The following is a 16,528-nucleotide window of genomic DNA, read 5'->3' on the forward strand; positions in this document are numbered from 1 at the left end:
AGATGTCAGTAAAGCTTGCAAAAAAAAGAAAAAAAACCTGCATAGGCACAAAAATGTAGCCCGCTTCTTTTAACATGGGGCGGTTAAAAATACAGAACAAGAGTATAAAAGAGAGGGAGAAGGGGAAAAAAAAAGATTGCGACAGTCGATTTTAAAATATGCGGTGGGTTGGGGGGGGGGGGCTGCAGGCCTTTCCACAGGGATAAACTAGCAGGAAGGCATCTCGCAGCTATTCCTCTCTCTCTCTCTCAACATCCTAACGGCAATTGATTTGTATATGAAAAGCTGGGCGCTTTTCGCCCCCCTTCTGGGCTGTGAGTTTTGAGTGATCAGCTGATGAAGAGACTGGCTGCGCGCTGCAATGCTGGTTTGCTAATTCTCTCTCCTCCAGACTGGAGCCAGCCTGGAGACCACAGTCAGGTAAATCGCCCTCTTCCTCTCTCTCGCTCTTCCTTCTTCTCACTTGCTCTCTCTCCTGCGCATAGAGCTCGCAATCACACCAGGCTTCAGCACATGGGCACACCGACACAAAGTGAGAGAGGGGATGTGCGCGTGTGTGTGTGAGAGAGAGAGAACTGTGTCTGGTGAAGGAAAAGATTGCCCAGACAAATCGGTTTTGTGGAATCTGACACCTTTTTTTTCTTTTTTTTCTAGAGGTTACAGGAACAGACGTGTTTAGCGTAGCGGGTTTTGGCTTGCTGTACCATTTACAGACTCCTCTGAATGTGCTTTTTGCATATTTTGCGTGCAGCGGTTAAGTTTGCGTATGTGCATGCGAACGTATGCGTGTGTCAATGTACATTCCATTTTTATGCTTTTGATTATTAGGCCTCCTTCTTTCCACATGGTCCCATGGGGTAACGTTACGTGTGAATAAATGAATTGTCGTGCTTTCATATTTCTTTTACGCCCGTATAGATGATATTTGCATGAAATGTTTGCTTCTGTGGGGGCTGCTCTCTCACCTCAGTACATTTCGTCTTGTTTTGTCTGATTTCTTTGTGCATGTAAGTATATGAGACCGTATTGTACGCGCGCGCGCTTTTTATTTAGACAGAAATTTAGCCTGCATAGCGTCGTACTCGGAATTCATATTTTCATCCCTCTCTGCGGCAGGCATATCACTGCACTTTAACTGCGTTTGTGTAAAACACAGATTAGGCAGCGCACACACACACACACACACACACAAACACACACACACACACACAAACACACACAATGAATTCGACATTTGCTTATTCTCACACACGCTGCTAACCGCTACGTACAGTAAGTTACAGTGTTTTTGAAACACGTTTGGCGGACTGTATGGTGAACCGTACGTGCCTGAACCGTTATGCTAAGTGGTGTTGGCTGGAGATACATTCACAATGTGACTGAAGATTAGTATACCAGTGTCTCCTGCCTCCCCAGCAGCCCCCGTGTTGGACTATACAAAGCTCGTGGGATATTAAGTTATTCTTTATCAAATATTAAAAGGGAAGTGAAAGCAGCTGCTCGTTTTAGAGGGGACTGAAGACTGAAGGCAGATTGCCTGGTGAGACGCTTAACCAAGATGATGATTTGGACCTGGAAGTGTTCGAATGAAAGGCCAGAAAGTGCTTAGTAATTTAATGCTGACTATACTGTATTAGTATTATTATTTAAAATACATGGCAGATATCCTAAACACTGCAAACGATTACATGTTCATAGTGAATGAATTACCACAAAGTCTATTAGCTGTTATTTGAATAGAGAATGTTGATGATGGCACAAGAAGTTCTGCAATGGTTATTAATCCCTCCATATGGCTTAAGAAAATTACAGAAATGAGCAGAAAATTTGCATGCACTGTGCATTTAATACATTTTTTTGAAAGATGTCTCAAATAGCTCTTATACATTATAGAATATCGATTATAAGAAAAATAATTTTAGAAATTGTAACATAACACTGAAGAACTTATAACTCAGAAGAACAATAAAGTTTAAAGGGTTAGTTCACCCAGATAGCAAAATTATGTAATTAATAACTTACCCTCATGTTGTTCCAAACCCGTAAGACTTCCGTTTATCTTTGGAACACAGTTTAAGATATTTTAGATTTAGTCCGAGAGCTCTCAGTCCCTCCATTGAAGCTGTGTGTACTGTATACTGTCCATGTCCAGAAAGGTAAGAAAAACATCATCAAAGCAGTCCATGTGACATCAGAGGGTCAGTTAGAATTTTTTGAAGCATCGAAAATACATGTTACAGATACAGATACAAAATACAGTTCAAAACAAAGCAGTCTGGATATCCGGTTCGCGAACGAATCATTCAGTTCACCAAATCGAACTGAATCGTTTTAAACGGCTCGCATCTCTAATAATTATTAATCCACAAATGACTTAAGATGTTAACTTTTTTAATGTGGCTGACACTCCCTCTGAGTTCCAACAAACCAATATCCCGGAGTAGTGCATGCACTCAAACAGTACACTGACTGAACTGCTGTGAAGAGAGAACTGAAGATGAACACCAAGCCGAGCCAGATAACGAACAAAAGACTGACTCGTTCACGAGTCAAGAACCGGTTGCATCGGTTTTCGGATCACCAGTAGTAGTGATGTGTCGTTCTTGAACGATTCGTTCATTTTGAACGAATCTTTAATGTGACTCGGGAAGAACGAGTCGTCTCGGGGAGTGATTCGTTCAGTCGCGCATGCGCATTATTCTATAGGTTCTGTTCTAGTAGTTGTGATTCACCTGTCAGTCAATGCAGTCTTGAGCCGGAAAGAGAATTGATTAGTTCATAGTTCGGGTCTATCGGGTTTTTGACTCGTTCCTTAATCACGTGACAGCCCCATACGCTTACCCAATGCAGTCTTGAGCCGGAAAGAGAATTGATTAGTTCATAGTTCGGGTCTATCGGGTTTTTGACTCGTTCCTTAATCACGTGACAGCAACATACGCTAAAACCAATGCAATATGAGCCGGAAAGAGAATTGATTAGTTCTTCTCATGAGTCTTCGGGTCGGGTCGAGTCATTCCTTAATCACGTGACAGACCCATATGCTAAAACCATAGACAGTAAAAGAATGCAGTATTGAGCCGGAAAGAGAATTGATTAGTTAATCTTTCGGTTCTACGGGTTGTTCGTTCTTTTGTCCCGTGATGCGACAACATTGGCTAGAGTAATTATTAAATCAGATTGTCTGTATAAACCATACTTTTGTAACATATGACACTTTATAAACATTAAAAAACACTGTGTACATACTTTTGAATTGTTGTTTATTGTTTATTTTTGTGCCAGAAAAGCTTTGTAACAAAGAGGACAACTATTCCAAAATAAATCAAAATAATAAAAAAGTAAATAATTAAAAATAAAATTAAAATTAAAAGATAATAAAGCCACAGGGTCTAATAACCTTAACAAATGAACTTTAAAAGTACAATATAAAAAAAGAAAAACTAAATATTGCACAACAAGCTTTGCTTTTTTTATATAATAATTTAAAATGAATACATTTTAAAATAAATAACACTTTTGTGCCAAAATAAAAACTTTATATCAAAGAGGATAACTGTTCCCCAAATAATTTTAAACCATTTAAATAAAAATAAATGAAAATTAAGAGATACTAAAGCTACGGAGCCTTATAACAATAACAAATTACCTTTAAAATCACAACAACAAAAATATTGCACAACAAGCTAGTCTTTTTCTAAATAAATAAAAATAAATAAGCTTTAAAATAAATAACACACTGTGGCTATATTTTTAGGACTTGCTTTAAGGCATGTTTGCATTAAAAAAAAAAAAACAAGCTCCCTGACCTTGGATGGGCTGAGTCTGTTTCTTCTATCTGAGATAATCTGCCCAGTTTTAGAAAAAATTCTTTCAGATGGCACAGATGTGGCCACAATGCAAAGTCTTGTCTTGTGACTTCAGAAAGGCTTTTGTATACTGGTGAACATCTCCTCCACCAGGCCAGAGGGTCTGATGTGCGGGGTAAGAGTGTCTCTGCAAGGTAGGCCTGCACCTTTATAGCATCTGAGGTCTTAGAAGAGGGAGCAGAAGGCCTCAAGCTTGCTACCCTCTCGTCAAAGTCTTCCCAAAACATGGCCCCTGCACTGGCAGTCGCACCAGGATCTGAAGTATCCTCCTCACTTTGAGCTGGGTTAAAACTGTTAAAGCTGAAGTTATCATAACCTTAATGTTTTAAACTAACATTAATAATTCAAATTCAAAATTTTATTTGCTTTTAATGTATATGTCATTATGTCCTTTTTTGAGCAATCTTCTTATACATATATTACACCAATATGTCAAGTCTGCCTAGGAAAAGCAATTATTATACCAGCAAACTCAAAATTGGAGTAAAAATGAACAAACTAGAATAAATACTTTTTATTGTAAGCTTGAATTATTATATTATTATATAGCCTAGTGTTTATTTACCGATAGACAGTCAAAAAGACAAATTAATCAATATTTTATTTATAACAGGGTTTTATTTATTTATAAAATAATAACAAACCACAGATCCTCAACAAACAGTAACAAAAACACAGTGACAGAAAATGTCAGAAATAGCGCATGGGTCTGTCACGTGATTAAGGAAAAAGTCAAACTCGACCCAAGACCCGAAAGACTCACGAGATGAACTAATCAATTCTCTTTCCGGCTCAAGACTGCGTTAGTTTTGCGTATGGGGCTGTCACGTGATTAAGGAACGAGTCAAACTCGACCCGAGACCCGAAAGACTCATGAGATAAACTAATCAATTCTCTTTCCGGCTCAAGACTGCGTTAGTTTTGCGTATGGGGCTGTCACGTGATTAAGGAATGACTTAAACCCGAGGACTTCTTGTCAGATAAGAGGTGAGGTGAGCTAATCACAGACTGAAGACCCAGGTAAAGAATGAATTTTTTTCCCTGTATCTTATAGCATTTTAGTTTTGTATTGTTTTTAGTGTGATCAACGTTTGCGTAAGTACTAGATGTGTTGGGGAAGTAACACATAACATTTTCATTACATTTTGCTAAAATGAACGAAATGACTCGAAAAAAGATTCGTTCATTTTGCTGAACGAGACTCAAAAGTCCGAGTCGTTAAAATGATCCGAACTTCCCATCACTAACCAGTAGTTCTCTCGGACAGTTTGATTCAATAAACCAAAGAAAACGGTTATCCGGTTCTTTTGCGCTCGACGTAATGGCATCATTTGAGATGATTGCCCTTGATTCAAGCCTTCGGTTTACCCGCGCTCATAACACTACCACAGAATCAGTTCAGAATCAATCACCAAAAGAATCAGTTCGGTTCATGCGCTCTGTGTGTCAGTCTGCTTCACGCTGAATCACACATGCGCAGTATCATCAGCTCCTCGATTCTTCTTATCTGGCTCGGCTCGGTGTTCATCTTCATCTCTCTCTTCACAGGAGTTCAGTCAGTGTACTGTTTGAGTGCATGCATTACTCCGGGATATTGGTTTGTTTGAACTCAGAGGGAGTGTCAGCCACATTAAAAAAGTTAACAGCTTAAGTCATTTGTGGATTAATGCATATTAGAGATGCGAACCGTTTAAATAAATTAATTTCGATTTGGTGAACTGAATGATTCGTTCGCGAACCGGATATCCAGACTGCTTTGTTTTGAACTCTCTCACACAACAGACACGGAAGAGAAGACAATTCTGAATAAAGTCGTCGTTTTTGCTATTTTTGGATCAAAATGTATTTTCGATGCTTCAAAAAATTCTAACTGACCCTCTGATGTCACATGGACTACTTTGATGATGTTTTTCTTACATTTCTGGACATGGACAGTATACCGTACACACAGCTTCAATGGAGGGACTGAGAGCTCTCGGACTAAATCTAAAATATCTTAAACTGTGTTCCGAAGATAAACGGAGGTCTTACGGGTTTGAAACAACATGAGGGTAAGTTATTAATTACATAATTTTGCTATCTGGGTGAACTAACCCTTTAAATTGTTAAAGGAATAGTTACCCAAAAATGAAAATTTGCTGACAATGAACTCGCCCTCAGCCAATCCATGATGTTGATGTGTTTGTTTCTTCAGTGAAACAGATTAGAAGTTTGGCATTAAAACACTGGCATTAAACCCACTTGCAGAACAGACTCCAGGTAGTGCATGAGGGAGCCAGGGACTGACCAGGGAGCTGTGTCAGCCAAGCAGAAACAGGCGTACAATGTCCACAGTAACAAAAGAGACTTTGCAGCTGGGGACAGAGTTTGGGTTTAGTCCCCTAAAAGTAAAAAGGGCTTCTCTCCAAAGCAATATGACCTTTTGGAACATTTCAGCCTTGAAATTGTTTCCTTGATTACTGTGGATTTGCAAAAAATCTCTGCTAACAGTTTCTCTGCTTTTGTGGCTGCACTCTGGTCGGGTATTGCCTGTACCTCCGGCCACTTAGTGAAGTAGTCCATGGCAATAAGGACATAATGGTTCCCAGCCTCTAAGAATGGAAAAGGGCCCAGGATGTCGACCCCCACACGCTCCATGGGAGCCCCAACCAGGTACTGTTATAGTGGGACATGGGGTCGCCACGTGGGTCCCTTCTTGGCGGTGCATGCATCACAGCAGAGTACATAGAACTCAACCTCCAGCCGGGCTCGCGCCCAATAGAACCAGCCTCTCAATCTCCACTGAGTCTTTGCTACTCCAAAATGTCTGGTCCCCACTGAGCAATGCACTAGCCGTAGCACTTGACGCGGTAAGGAGCGGGGCACTAGCAGTTGCAATAAGGTGGCCTTGCCGTCGGGGTGTCTGCCACTGAGGGTGAAGCAGACCATCACAGAGGGTAAGGGTGGCCAATTGGGAGTAATAAGCTTTCACTTCTACTCAAAGCACCATTATCTCTGGCTGCCGACCTGCAATCAGCCACTGGTGTAGTCTCTTAAGGGCATGATCTGCTTAATGCTGCTGCCGCAACTCACAAGGTTGGTGGCGGGACAGGGTAACCACATTCCCATGCTGCCGGCCAGCCTGGCGCTGCACTTGAAAATTGTAGTTTTGGAGAATCTCCAACCACCAAGCCACCTGACCCTCTGGGTTTTGGAAATTTAATGGCCAGGTCGAGTCAGCATGATCTGTCTGCAGCTGGAACCTCTTCCTCTCAGCGGATCACACAATAGTTTCTCTTTGCTTTCTTCAGGGCCTGGCTTAAGTATGCAATTGGATGTTCTCCATCATCACTTTCTTGGGACAGCACTGCACCCACACCAACATTGCTGTAGGTCTTTCAAAATGGCTGAAAAACTAAATTCGAATTTTGAAATTAAATATTATCAAAATTAGAATTATATTCGAATTTAAAATGCATAATTTCAATTAGGGTGAAGAAGAGCTTTTGGCTTCTCTTCTAAGGCCACAAGAGGGCACAATGGGCAAAACATTACTAATACACGTTTATTCAAAGCATAAAAAAACATGACTGTGAAAAAAGTGCATAATATTTAAAATAATGTTTATAAACCAATTATAATTAAGTTGCTTAAAGAACTATGAACAAAACAGTATCATGTATGCATGCATATTTAATGCAAAGGGCGGAAAGCCAATCACACAGAGTACAGTCGTGGCCAAAAGTTTTGAGAATTACATAAATATTGGAAATTTGAAAAGTTGCTGCTTAAGTTTTTATAATAGCAATTTGCACATACTCCAGAATGTTATGAAGAGTGATCAGATGAATTGCATAGTCCTTCTTTGCCATGAAAATTAACTTGATCCCAAAAAAACCTTTCCACTGCATTTCATTGCTGTCATTAAAGGACCTGCTGAGATCATTTCAGTAATCGTCTTGTTAACTCAGGTGAGAATGTTGACGAGCACAAGGCTGGAGATCATTATGTCAGGCTGATTGGGTTAGAATGGCAGACTTGACATGTTAAAAGGAGGGTGATGCTTGAAATCATTGTTCTTCTATTGTTAACCATGGTGACCTGCAAAGAAACGCGTGCAGTCATCATTGCGTTGCATAAAAATGGCTTCACAGGGAAGGATATTGTGGCTACTAAGATTGCACCTAAATCAACAATTTATAGGATCATCAAGAACTTCAAGGAAAGAGGTTAAATTCTTGTAAAGAAGGCTTCAGGGCGTCCAAGACAGTCCAGCAAGCGCCAGGATCGTCTCCTAAAGAGGATTCAGCTGCGGGATCGGAGTGCCACCAGTGCAGAGCTTGCTCAGGAATGGCAGCAGGCAGGTGTGAGCGCATATGCACGCACAGTGAGGCGAAGACTTTTGGAAGATGGCCTGGTGTCAAGAAGGGCAGCAAAGAAGCCAAAAAAAAAACATCAGGGACAGATTGATCTTCTGCAGAAAGTATAGTGAATGGACTGCTGAGGACTGGGGCAAAGTCATATTCTCCGATGAAGCCCCTTTCTGATTGTTTTGGGCATCTGGAAAAAGGCTTGTCCAGAGAAGAAAAGGTGAGCACTACCATCAGTCCTGTGTCATGCCAACAGTAAAGCATCCTGACACCATTCATGTGTGGGGTTGCTTCTCATCCAAGGGAGTGGGCTCACTCACAATTCTGCCCAAAAACACAGCCATGAATAAAGAATGGTACCAAAACACCCTCCAACAGCAACTTCTTCCAACAATCCAACAACAGTTTGGTGAAGAACAATGCATTTTCCAGCACGATGGAGCACCGTGCCATAAGGCAAAGGTGATAACTAAGTGGCTCGGGGACCAGAATGTTGAAATTTTGGGTCCATGGCCTGGAAAATCCCCAGATCTTTATCCCATTGAGAACTTGTGGTCAATCCTCAAGAGGCGGGTGGACAAACAAAAACCCACTAATTCTGACAAACTCCAAGAAGTGATTATGAAAGAATGGGTTGCTATCAGTCAGGATTTGGCCCAGAAGTTGATTGAGAGCATGCCCAGTCGAATTGCAGAGGTCCTGAAAAAGAAGGGCCAACACTGCAAATACTGACTCTTTGCATAAATGTCATGTAACTCTCGATAAAAGCCTTTGAAACGTATGAATTGCTTGTAATTATATTTCAGTACATCACAGAAACAACTGAAACAAAGATCTAAAAGCAGTTTAGCAGCAAACTTTTTGAAAACTAATATTTATGTAATTCTCAAAACTTTTGGCCACGACTGTACATTTTTCATTTAAACATGAGATGTAGTGGGATGGAGGAAAACCCAACATAAAGTCTTGAGATAGGTTTTTAAAAAGTTGAACTCACCTTAATTTTACACAGCTTTCTAAACGTGGCTCTGTTGTGCGAGACGTGAGTGCAACGGTGATAGAAGATGAAATATGCATTCTGTGTGAATGGCTTGGTTTCAGTTTTGATGTAAACAAGATGTTCTCCACACTGATGTTCTCTTTTTCCGAAATATTTTGAATGAACATCGCAGCAGTGCTGCATCTAATTGCTTCAACTGGTTAGGCTAACAAAAACATTAGAATGCAATGACACTTATATTGTCGTCGCATCTCGTGCACCACTGATAAAGGCCAAAGTATAATTTGACCATCTGCATCCATGCACCGTCCACATCCACACACCGTCCGCATTATGTAATTTTTGTCATTAAGAGGGTTCGCGGACAGCTCGCAGACATGTGGACGGGGTGCGCGGCTGTCAACAGAGCATGCACGACATGAATGATGAGACAGAAGTGGTACTTCTTGTCAAGCTCGTCAGCCTTTTGAAGGTTGTGCGTATGAGGCTGTGTGTGAGACGGAAGAAAACGCAGATAAGAAATAAACGGCTGGTCTGCATCAGGGAATGCCAGTACTGGAGCATTTGTCAGTACCTCACGCACGTGGTTGAAGGCAGCCTCACATGCCTCATCCCAGATGTAAGATTGGCCCTTTCCATTAGCTGGTGGAGTGGGCTGGCGATAGTGGAAAAGTTCTGGACAAAGTACAGGTAGTACGATGCCAGGCCCAAGAAGCTCTGCAGTTCTGCACAATGTGACTTTGCTGCAGCCTGGAATTGAACTGCTGGTTTCGTCTGGCCAGAGGAGAACTGACCACCGACTGAGCATTGTTGCTCTCAAGGTTTTTTCTCCATTCTGTCACCGATGGAGTTTTGGTTCCTTAACGGTGTCGCCTCTGGCTTGCTTAGTTGGAGACACTTCATTTACAGCGATATCGTTAACTTGATTGCAAATTATTGCAAAGATACTATTTAAACTGAACTGAGCTGGATGATAAAATCACTGAATTCATGATTAACTGTCTTTAACTGTCATTTAGCATTATTGATGCACTGTTTTCCTAATTAATGTTGTTCAGTTGCTTTGTCACAATCGGTTTTGTTTAAAGTGTATATAAATAAAGGCGACTTGACTTCTGCGATGTTCTTTGGAACAGTCAATTTGTCCACCATCACTACCTTGGCCGGGTCAATTGCGACACATGCGACACTCACCACATGCCCCAGGTAGACAGTCGCTGTCCATAGTATGTGACACTTTTTAGGATTGAGTCGTAACCCAGCTTGGCGAATAGCAGCAAAGACCACCTGGAGATGCTCTAGTGGTCCGACAAATTCGGGTGCATGCACCAACAGGTTGTCATGATATACCACGCAGCAATGGCGGTGAGACACCTGCCAGGACCTGCTCCATCAACCAGGAGAAGGTGGCTGGAGCATTACACAGAACTGCGATAGCCCCTGGCCAATGGTGAAGGCATTCTTTGGTTTGGCATTCGGAGCCAACTTCACCGGCCAGTACCCACCTGCCAGTTTTGTTATAAGTATATATACAGTGAAGATAATCAAAGTATGTCCGCATTGTCTTAAAATTTTTGTGGCTATTAATAGCTTTTTTTAGCCACAAATATTGCAAAACGCTACAATATGTTTAAATGAGAAAGAAAAGAGGCAGTGGTGTTTGATGTTATATTTTGTCCAAAAAAGCGAAATGGCTAATGCTTACGCTTCTGGTTTGCCAGTACACGGGAAAGGAGACCCGGAGGCCATTTTTTTAATGGATGTCAATAGAGGAGAGGCTTCACTATGTTGAATAAATAGCTTTTTAGAGGAAACCGCTTATAATTTAATGAATCGACAGCCTATCAGCTAATCTCTAATAAAATAAATGTTTAACACTAAGCAATACTTTTTGATTGGACTATTTTTAGAGCTTACACCAATAAAAAAGACATTTTATAAGAGAAGTCACTTAATTTTTGTGACAGCTGGGATTCATCTTACGGCATTTCTCATTCATTCTTGTGGTATCCGTAAATGGTGATTCAGTGTTGCACAACTCTTGACTGAAATTCAGTGACGTCAAGGCTGTACTGTGATTGGTTATTAAGGCACACGTGATCCAAGTTGACCGTAACACTTTCTTTAATAGTAAGTAATACAGGTATCTCCCTATATTAATCTCTGGCCAGACTCTTTTCAGATATTTGCGCTACTGAGTGAAGTGCGTAAGTGAAGTGTGTCAGTGAATGAAATGTCAGTTTTACATATTTCTTTGAAACCAGCAGCACATAGTCTATAATTATGCTTTCAGTTTAAATGGAAATTTTATACTGTATTACAGTACAATTCTAGATCTAAAACAGTGAATGTGCATTAACAGCTGTCATCCATGTTGATATGCAACTGAGTCTGAACTTATTTACCCACGTTTTTTCTTTTGGTTGCACATGTGCACCTTGTACACCCATATATATGTATATATCCTTATTATGAAAGAGCATGAATTTACAATATACAATGGTTTATTTATAAATTAACATTAACCTTTATTAAATTAATTAACATGACAGGCTACCTGAAGTTAAGGGATTGAACCTTCTTGTAAAATGTTACTCCTAACTAATGTTTAAAATCAAGTACTAACAAAACATCACTTCTCTTTCTTGTTAATTAGTCAACAAGCAAGTTAAAGGCAGGGTAGGTAATACATGTATAAACAACTTTCTTCCAAATTTGTTTAAACTTTCTATATATATCAATGCATAATTAAAATGTAAGTACTCTAATAAAAAGAGTATAAAAATCGAGTGACTCTAGACCGCTTAATCTGTATTAAACACAGCTCATGATTTCCATTTCGGGACGAAACATAGGATTGGCTTAGGCGACTGTCACTCTCTCGCAACCATGGCAACCACCCTTTTGCCACACATGACCTGCCCACTTGCGCGTGCACGTTTGATTTGAGGAAACAGCACGTTTGATTCAACAGGCACGGATCCTAGGAATACCAAAACAATGGCAGAAAAACAGCAAGCAAAATTCACAGTACCATCCTATGCAGTTAGTGAAGGCAAACCAGGCAAAAAAAGGAAGACAGTAACAGTACAAGAAAAGGCAATGAACAAAAAGTCTTTGGATAAACAAAGAAATAAAACGCGAGTTAAAATCGGCGTGGCTTTCCAGCGATGGCGAGAACTGAGGGAACTCAAGGGGCTGAAAAGTGACTCCTTGATGGCTTTATTTCTGCTGGACAGGTAAATCTTTCTTTTTCTATTTTGATCATACATATTTTTTTCATGAAGCATGTGTCATTAGCACACGTAGCTGCGTAATATAGCTAACATAACATTACTTAGCGAGCCATAGTAGAGGCTTTGGAAGGAGCCCAGAAGGGAGGGGGTGGAGTGAATGGAAATAATGAGCTGTCTTTAAAACAGTCGTGAGAGGTCTACAGTCACTCGATTTTTATACTTTCTTTTTCAGAGTACTTACATTTTAATTATGTATTGATATATAAATAAAGTTTAAACAAATTTGGAAAAAAAGTTTTTTATACATTTTTTTTACCTACCCTGCCTTTAATGACGATGCAACAACAGAAAGAAATTTGTAGAACAATGACTATTCATAGTTTTAAATATTATTTTTGATCTTAAGTTGTCCACAATGAGCATAGGCTACTTTTCGGTTCCAGTTCATGATCACAGTTTTATGTTCATAAAACTACAAAATCCTTATTTATGTTAAATCCAGTACTGCTCATCACTCTTCCAATGGATCATGTCTTTTCCTCAGTCCCAGGCTATCCAAAACGGAGTGTCTGAGGTTATGGAGGAGGAAAGCAACTTGAAGAAACGAAAAAGCGATCAACAAGGCAACCAGGGCTCTGAGACTGGTCAAGAGGTGGTGGAGAAGGTCAAAAAGCGACGAGGTCGACCTCCTGCTGAGAAGCTGCCACCTAACCCTCTCAAGCTCACAAAACAGATGAACACTATCGTAGACATGGTCATCAACTACAAGGACACGTTCGTAGTTAAACATACAGACTTAACTGGTTGTTGTTGACTCTGTATTTTACTTCATGACATGATGTAAATGGTGACACTAAAACAATAGGATTTACATTGAACTGTTTGAGGTTAATACTCATTCCCTTTGTTTTTAAGTCAGGTCAGTGGGATGTGTGTTGTCAGACAGCACAATAAAATGCATAACAGTTTTTTTTGTACTCAATTATTATTCTTTTTTTTTTTTATGTATCACTGTCCTACAGGTTGGGGCGACAGATCAGTAAAGGTTTCGTTCAGCTGCCCTCAAGAAAAGAGGTGCCGGAGTACTACGAACTCATCCGGAAGCCAGTCGACTTCAGGAGGATCAGGGTGAACTTGAGTTGTTCTCAGCTACATTATATTTGATATCCTATTCTAACATGTTTATTCGAGATCCCATATTCCTGTCTTATTTTTTCTAAAATGAACAATCCTCACCCTCTGGTTTGTCACCCCTGAGCAGCAAACCTCTCTTAAGCCCATACAGAAACTGTAATTCTAAAACTGTAATTCATCGACTGGCCGCTTGAGGTTGGCTGCAAAAGGGAGTCAATCCCATAGACTCACCATGTTAAAATACTCAACTTTACAGCAGGAAAAAAACATGTTCATAGCCTGGTGCAAAAAATAATTTTGGTCTATATAGCTAATTTTGACCTTCATGACAACTGTGAGGGGGGTGAATTTTTTTATTACTCATCCTTTTTAATTATATTAAGCCTTAAAGTTCTGCATAATTAAGGGCGTGGTCACTAGAGTGACAGGTGGATTGCTGCTGCTGTCACAGCCGTCGCTCTAGGTGGGCGTGGCTTCAGCAACCAGCTCCCGCCTTTTTGCCTATTTTTGAGTACCCCAGAGTGACGCGCTGCCAAGATGGAGACAGCCCGCTCTGCCCACTTTTGGTTTCAAAAACTCTCTTCGGAAACCTATGGGTGACGTCACGGACACTACGTCCATATTTTTATACAGTCTATGGTCACCCCCTTTTCCACTAGACCGTTGTTATCTGCACTGACATGACTTCAGATCAATAAATGCATGGATTCTGCTTTAGTCACACAGGTTGTGTGTTTTTTGCTGGCTGTGTTTTAAAGTAATATATTTTATAGAGTAACAGATTTTTTTTTGCAGATTCAATGAAAATCTGTCATTACTTCAAATGTTTCACAGGAAATACATGTATGGCCCTTTATATAACTTTTTCACTGTTCTTGTATTGTTTTGTTTATGTAGGAGAGAGTTCGTAATCACAAATACAGGTGCATTCCAGACCTTGAAAAGGATATTATGCAGATGTGCCACAATGCTCAGACGTTTAATCTGGAAGGTTCTCAGGTGTGCCTTAAGAACATGTTCTTCTTGTAAAAATACATTCTAAAACAGAATTCAAATTTCTTTCGCATTCCCTGTTTTTGAATGTTTTATTTGCAGTTTCTTAACTTAAATGGGTATATGTAAACTTAGAGCCTGTCTAACATAAAAAAAACAGTCTACTCATATTTGCATTTAACATTAAAACAATTACTTTAGTACGTAAAGGGATAATTCACTCAAAGATTAAAACTCTGTCATCATTTACGTACAAGTTGTTTCAAGCCTGTTGACGGTAGCCATTGACTTTCATGGTATTTTTTTCCCATACTATTTTCATTTTGGGGTGAACTGTCCCTTTAGCGGGTGTGATAAATGGGTCTGAATATTTTCAAAAAGCTGTTTGTTTCAGTGAATATAGAAGGTGAATTGTAAAAACTCTTTTTATATCTTAGATTTTTGAGGACTCCATTGTTTTAAAGTCTGTTTTTGAGAGTGCAAGACAGCGAATTGTGGAACTCAGCGAGGAAGACAATGATGCCATTGGAAGCAGTGAAGCAGATGGTGGCCGTCTTTTAAACCTAAAGCGTAAGTCAAAATGCATCTTTGATTTGTCCCATTAGAAATGAAATGCATATTAAAATATGTGAAAATTTTATCCATGAATCAAATCCAGGCAAATTATTAATGATAAAGTGTGTAATTTATGTATTTTTTGAAAAATGTAAATAAAGTATCATGTAAAGAAAAACTTTTTTTTCTTCTTTTGTCTATTTTAGAGACAACAAAACCCAAGTTGGATGAAAAAAAGGAGAAAAATCAAACTAGTCCTAGTAATTCCAGCCCAAAGGAGGTCACAAACAGTGTCGAAGATATTGGAAAAGAATGTGAGAATTACACAAGAGGACTATTAAGTTAGACGCCAAATGACAGCTTCATATAACGAGCATTGTATGCCATTTTAAGAACATGGTATGGTCATTTCAGTCCAATTTCCTTGATGTTTCTTTCAAGGATTTGCTCAGAATGTGATTTCTCATAATGGTAGCTTAAAACACCTTTGTAAACCTTTGTATTCTAAAAACAACATTGTTAATGCAGTTTCCTTGCATTAATACATCTGAAATTGTCATTGTTTTCATGTATTTATAAAGTGTAAACAAGAACCAAATAATAGAACCAAAATTGATAATATCCTGGTGAAAAGGGTCTATAAATTCAGACTATCTGAAAACCTTCACTCTTTTTTCCGCAAGGATGGAAAAATTATAATATAACATATATTGTATAATCATTTAAATGGATTTAAATGCATTTAAGCTGTGCTAAATTTGCAAGCTATTATGTCTCTGTTTCAGAGAATTTTTAATCAGTGGTTTTTGTGACTATGAGCACTTGGTCATCCCCTCTTTGTACATTTCCCTTTCCTTCATTAACTGTCAACATCTTAAAAAAAATAAAAAAGGTAAATTTGTATCTAGTAGCTCTTAATCTTTCTTAAGTTATCACAGGATCTTAACTATCTATACGGAACTTGAGGCATGATGGCAATGTATTCTTTGGTGACAGATCAGATCCTGCCCTCAAAGAGAGGCACCTATTGATGATGCTGTCACGTTTGTGTGCTCAGCTTATGATGGATGGGGGATGTGGTGTGTTTGTGGACAGATTCTGGAATGTAAATGTATGTGGTTTATATGATGTGAACGGGAAAGAAGGTTTGAGACATCATCTTGCAAAAATAAAATAATTTATGAAATTGGAGGAACTCATGCGAATCAGTTTCCTCTTATGTGCTTTGTAGGTAATCAAAAGCTGTTGTGTGTTATATTTCTGATTTACATAAGGATATTTTGGCTTTTTAAAGCAGGTTTTATAAGCTCTGTACTCTAAGCAGCACAACTATAAGTAAGCTTCGAGTTCCTGTTAATTTAGTAATTTAGGCTGTCTAAATGCTTTATTTTACAG

The 16,528-nt window shown here is 39.4% G+C and overlaps 1 protein-coding gene across 2 annotated transcripts; it reads left to right on the forward strand.

Annotated features, from left to right (window-relative positions):
• The first annotated feature begins 215 nt into the window (after positions 1-215).
• Positions 216-16,324, forward strand: LOC132139631 (probable global transcription activator SNF2L2). Of its 2 annotated transcripts, none has more exons than XM_059548129.1 (6): positions 216-420; positions 12,996-13,225; positions 13,474-13,579; positions 14,483-14,584; positions 15,016-15,148; positions 15,340-16,324. In XM_059548129.1, the coding sequence occupies exons 1-6, from the start codon at positions 337-339 to the stop codon at positions 15,477-15,479; spliced, it is 795 nt and encodes a 264-aa protein (XP_059404112.1). In that variant the 5' UTR covers positions 216-336; the 3' UTR covers positions 15,480-16,324. The 2 variants fall into 2 exon arrangements, with proteins under 2 accessions (XP_059404112.1, XP_059404113.1); XM_059548130.1 differs by lacking the exon at positions 216-420 and adding an exon at positions 1,275-1,540.
• The last annotated feature ends 204 nt before the right edge of the window (positions 16,325-16,528 follow it).

The sequence above is a fragment of the Carassius carassius genome, chromosome 4 (genome assembly GCF_963082965.1).
Source record: "Carassius carassius chromosome 4, fCarCar2.1, whole genome shotgun sequence".
NCBI lineage: Eukaryota > Metazoa > Chordata > Actinopteri > Cypriniformes > Cyprinidae > Carassius > Carassius carassius.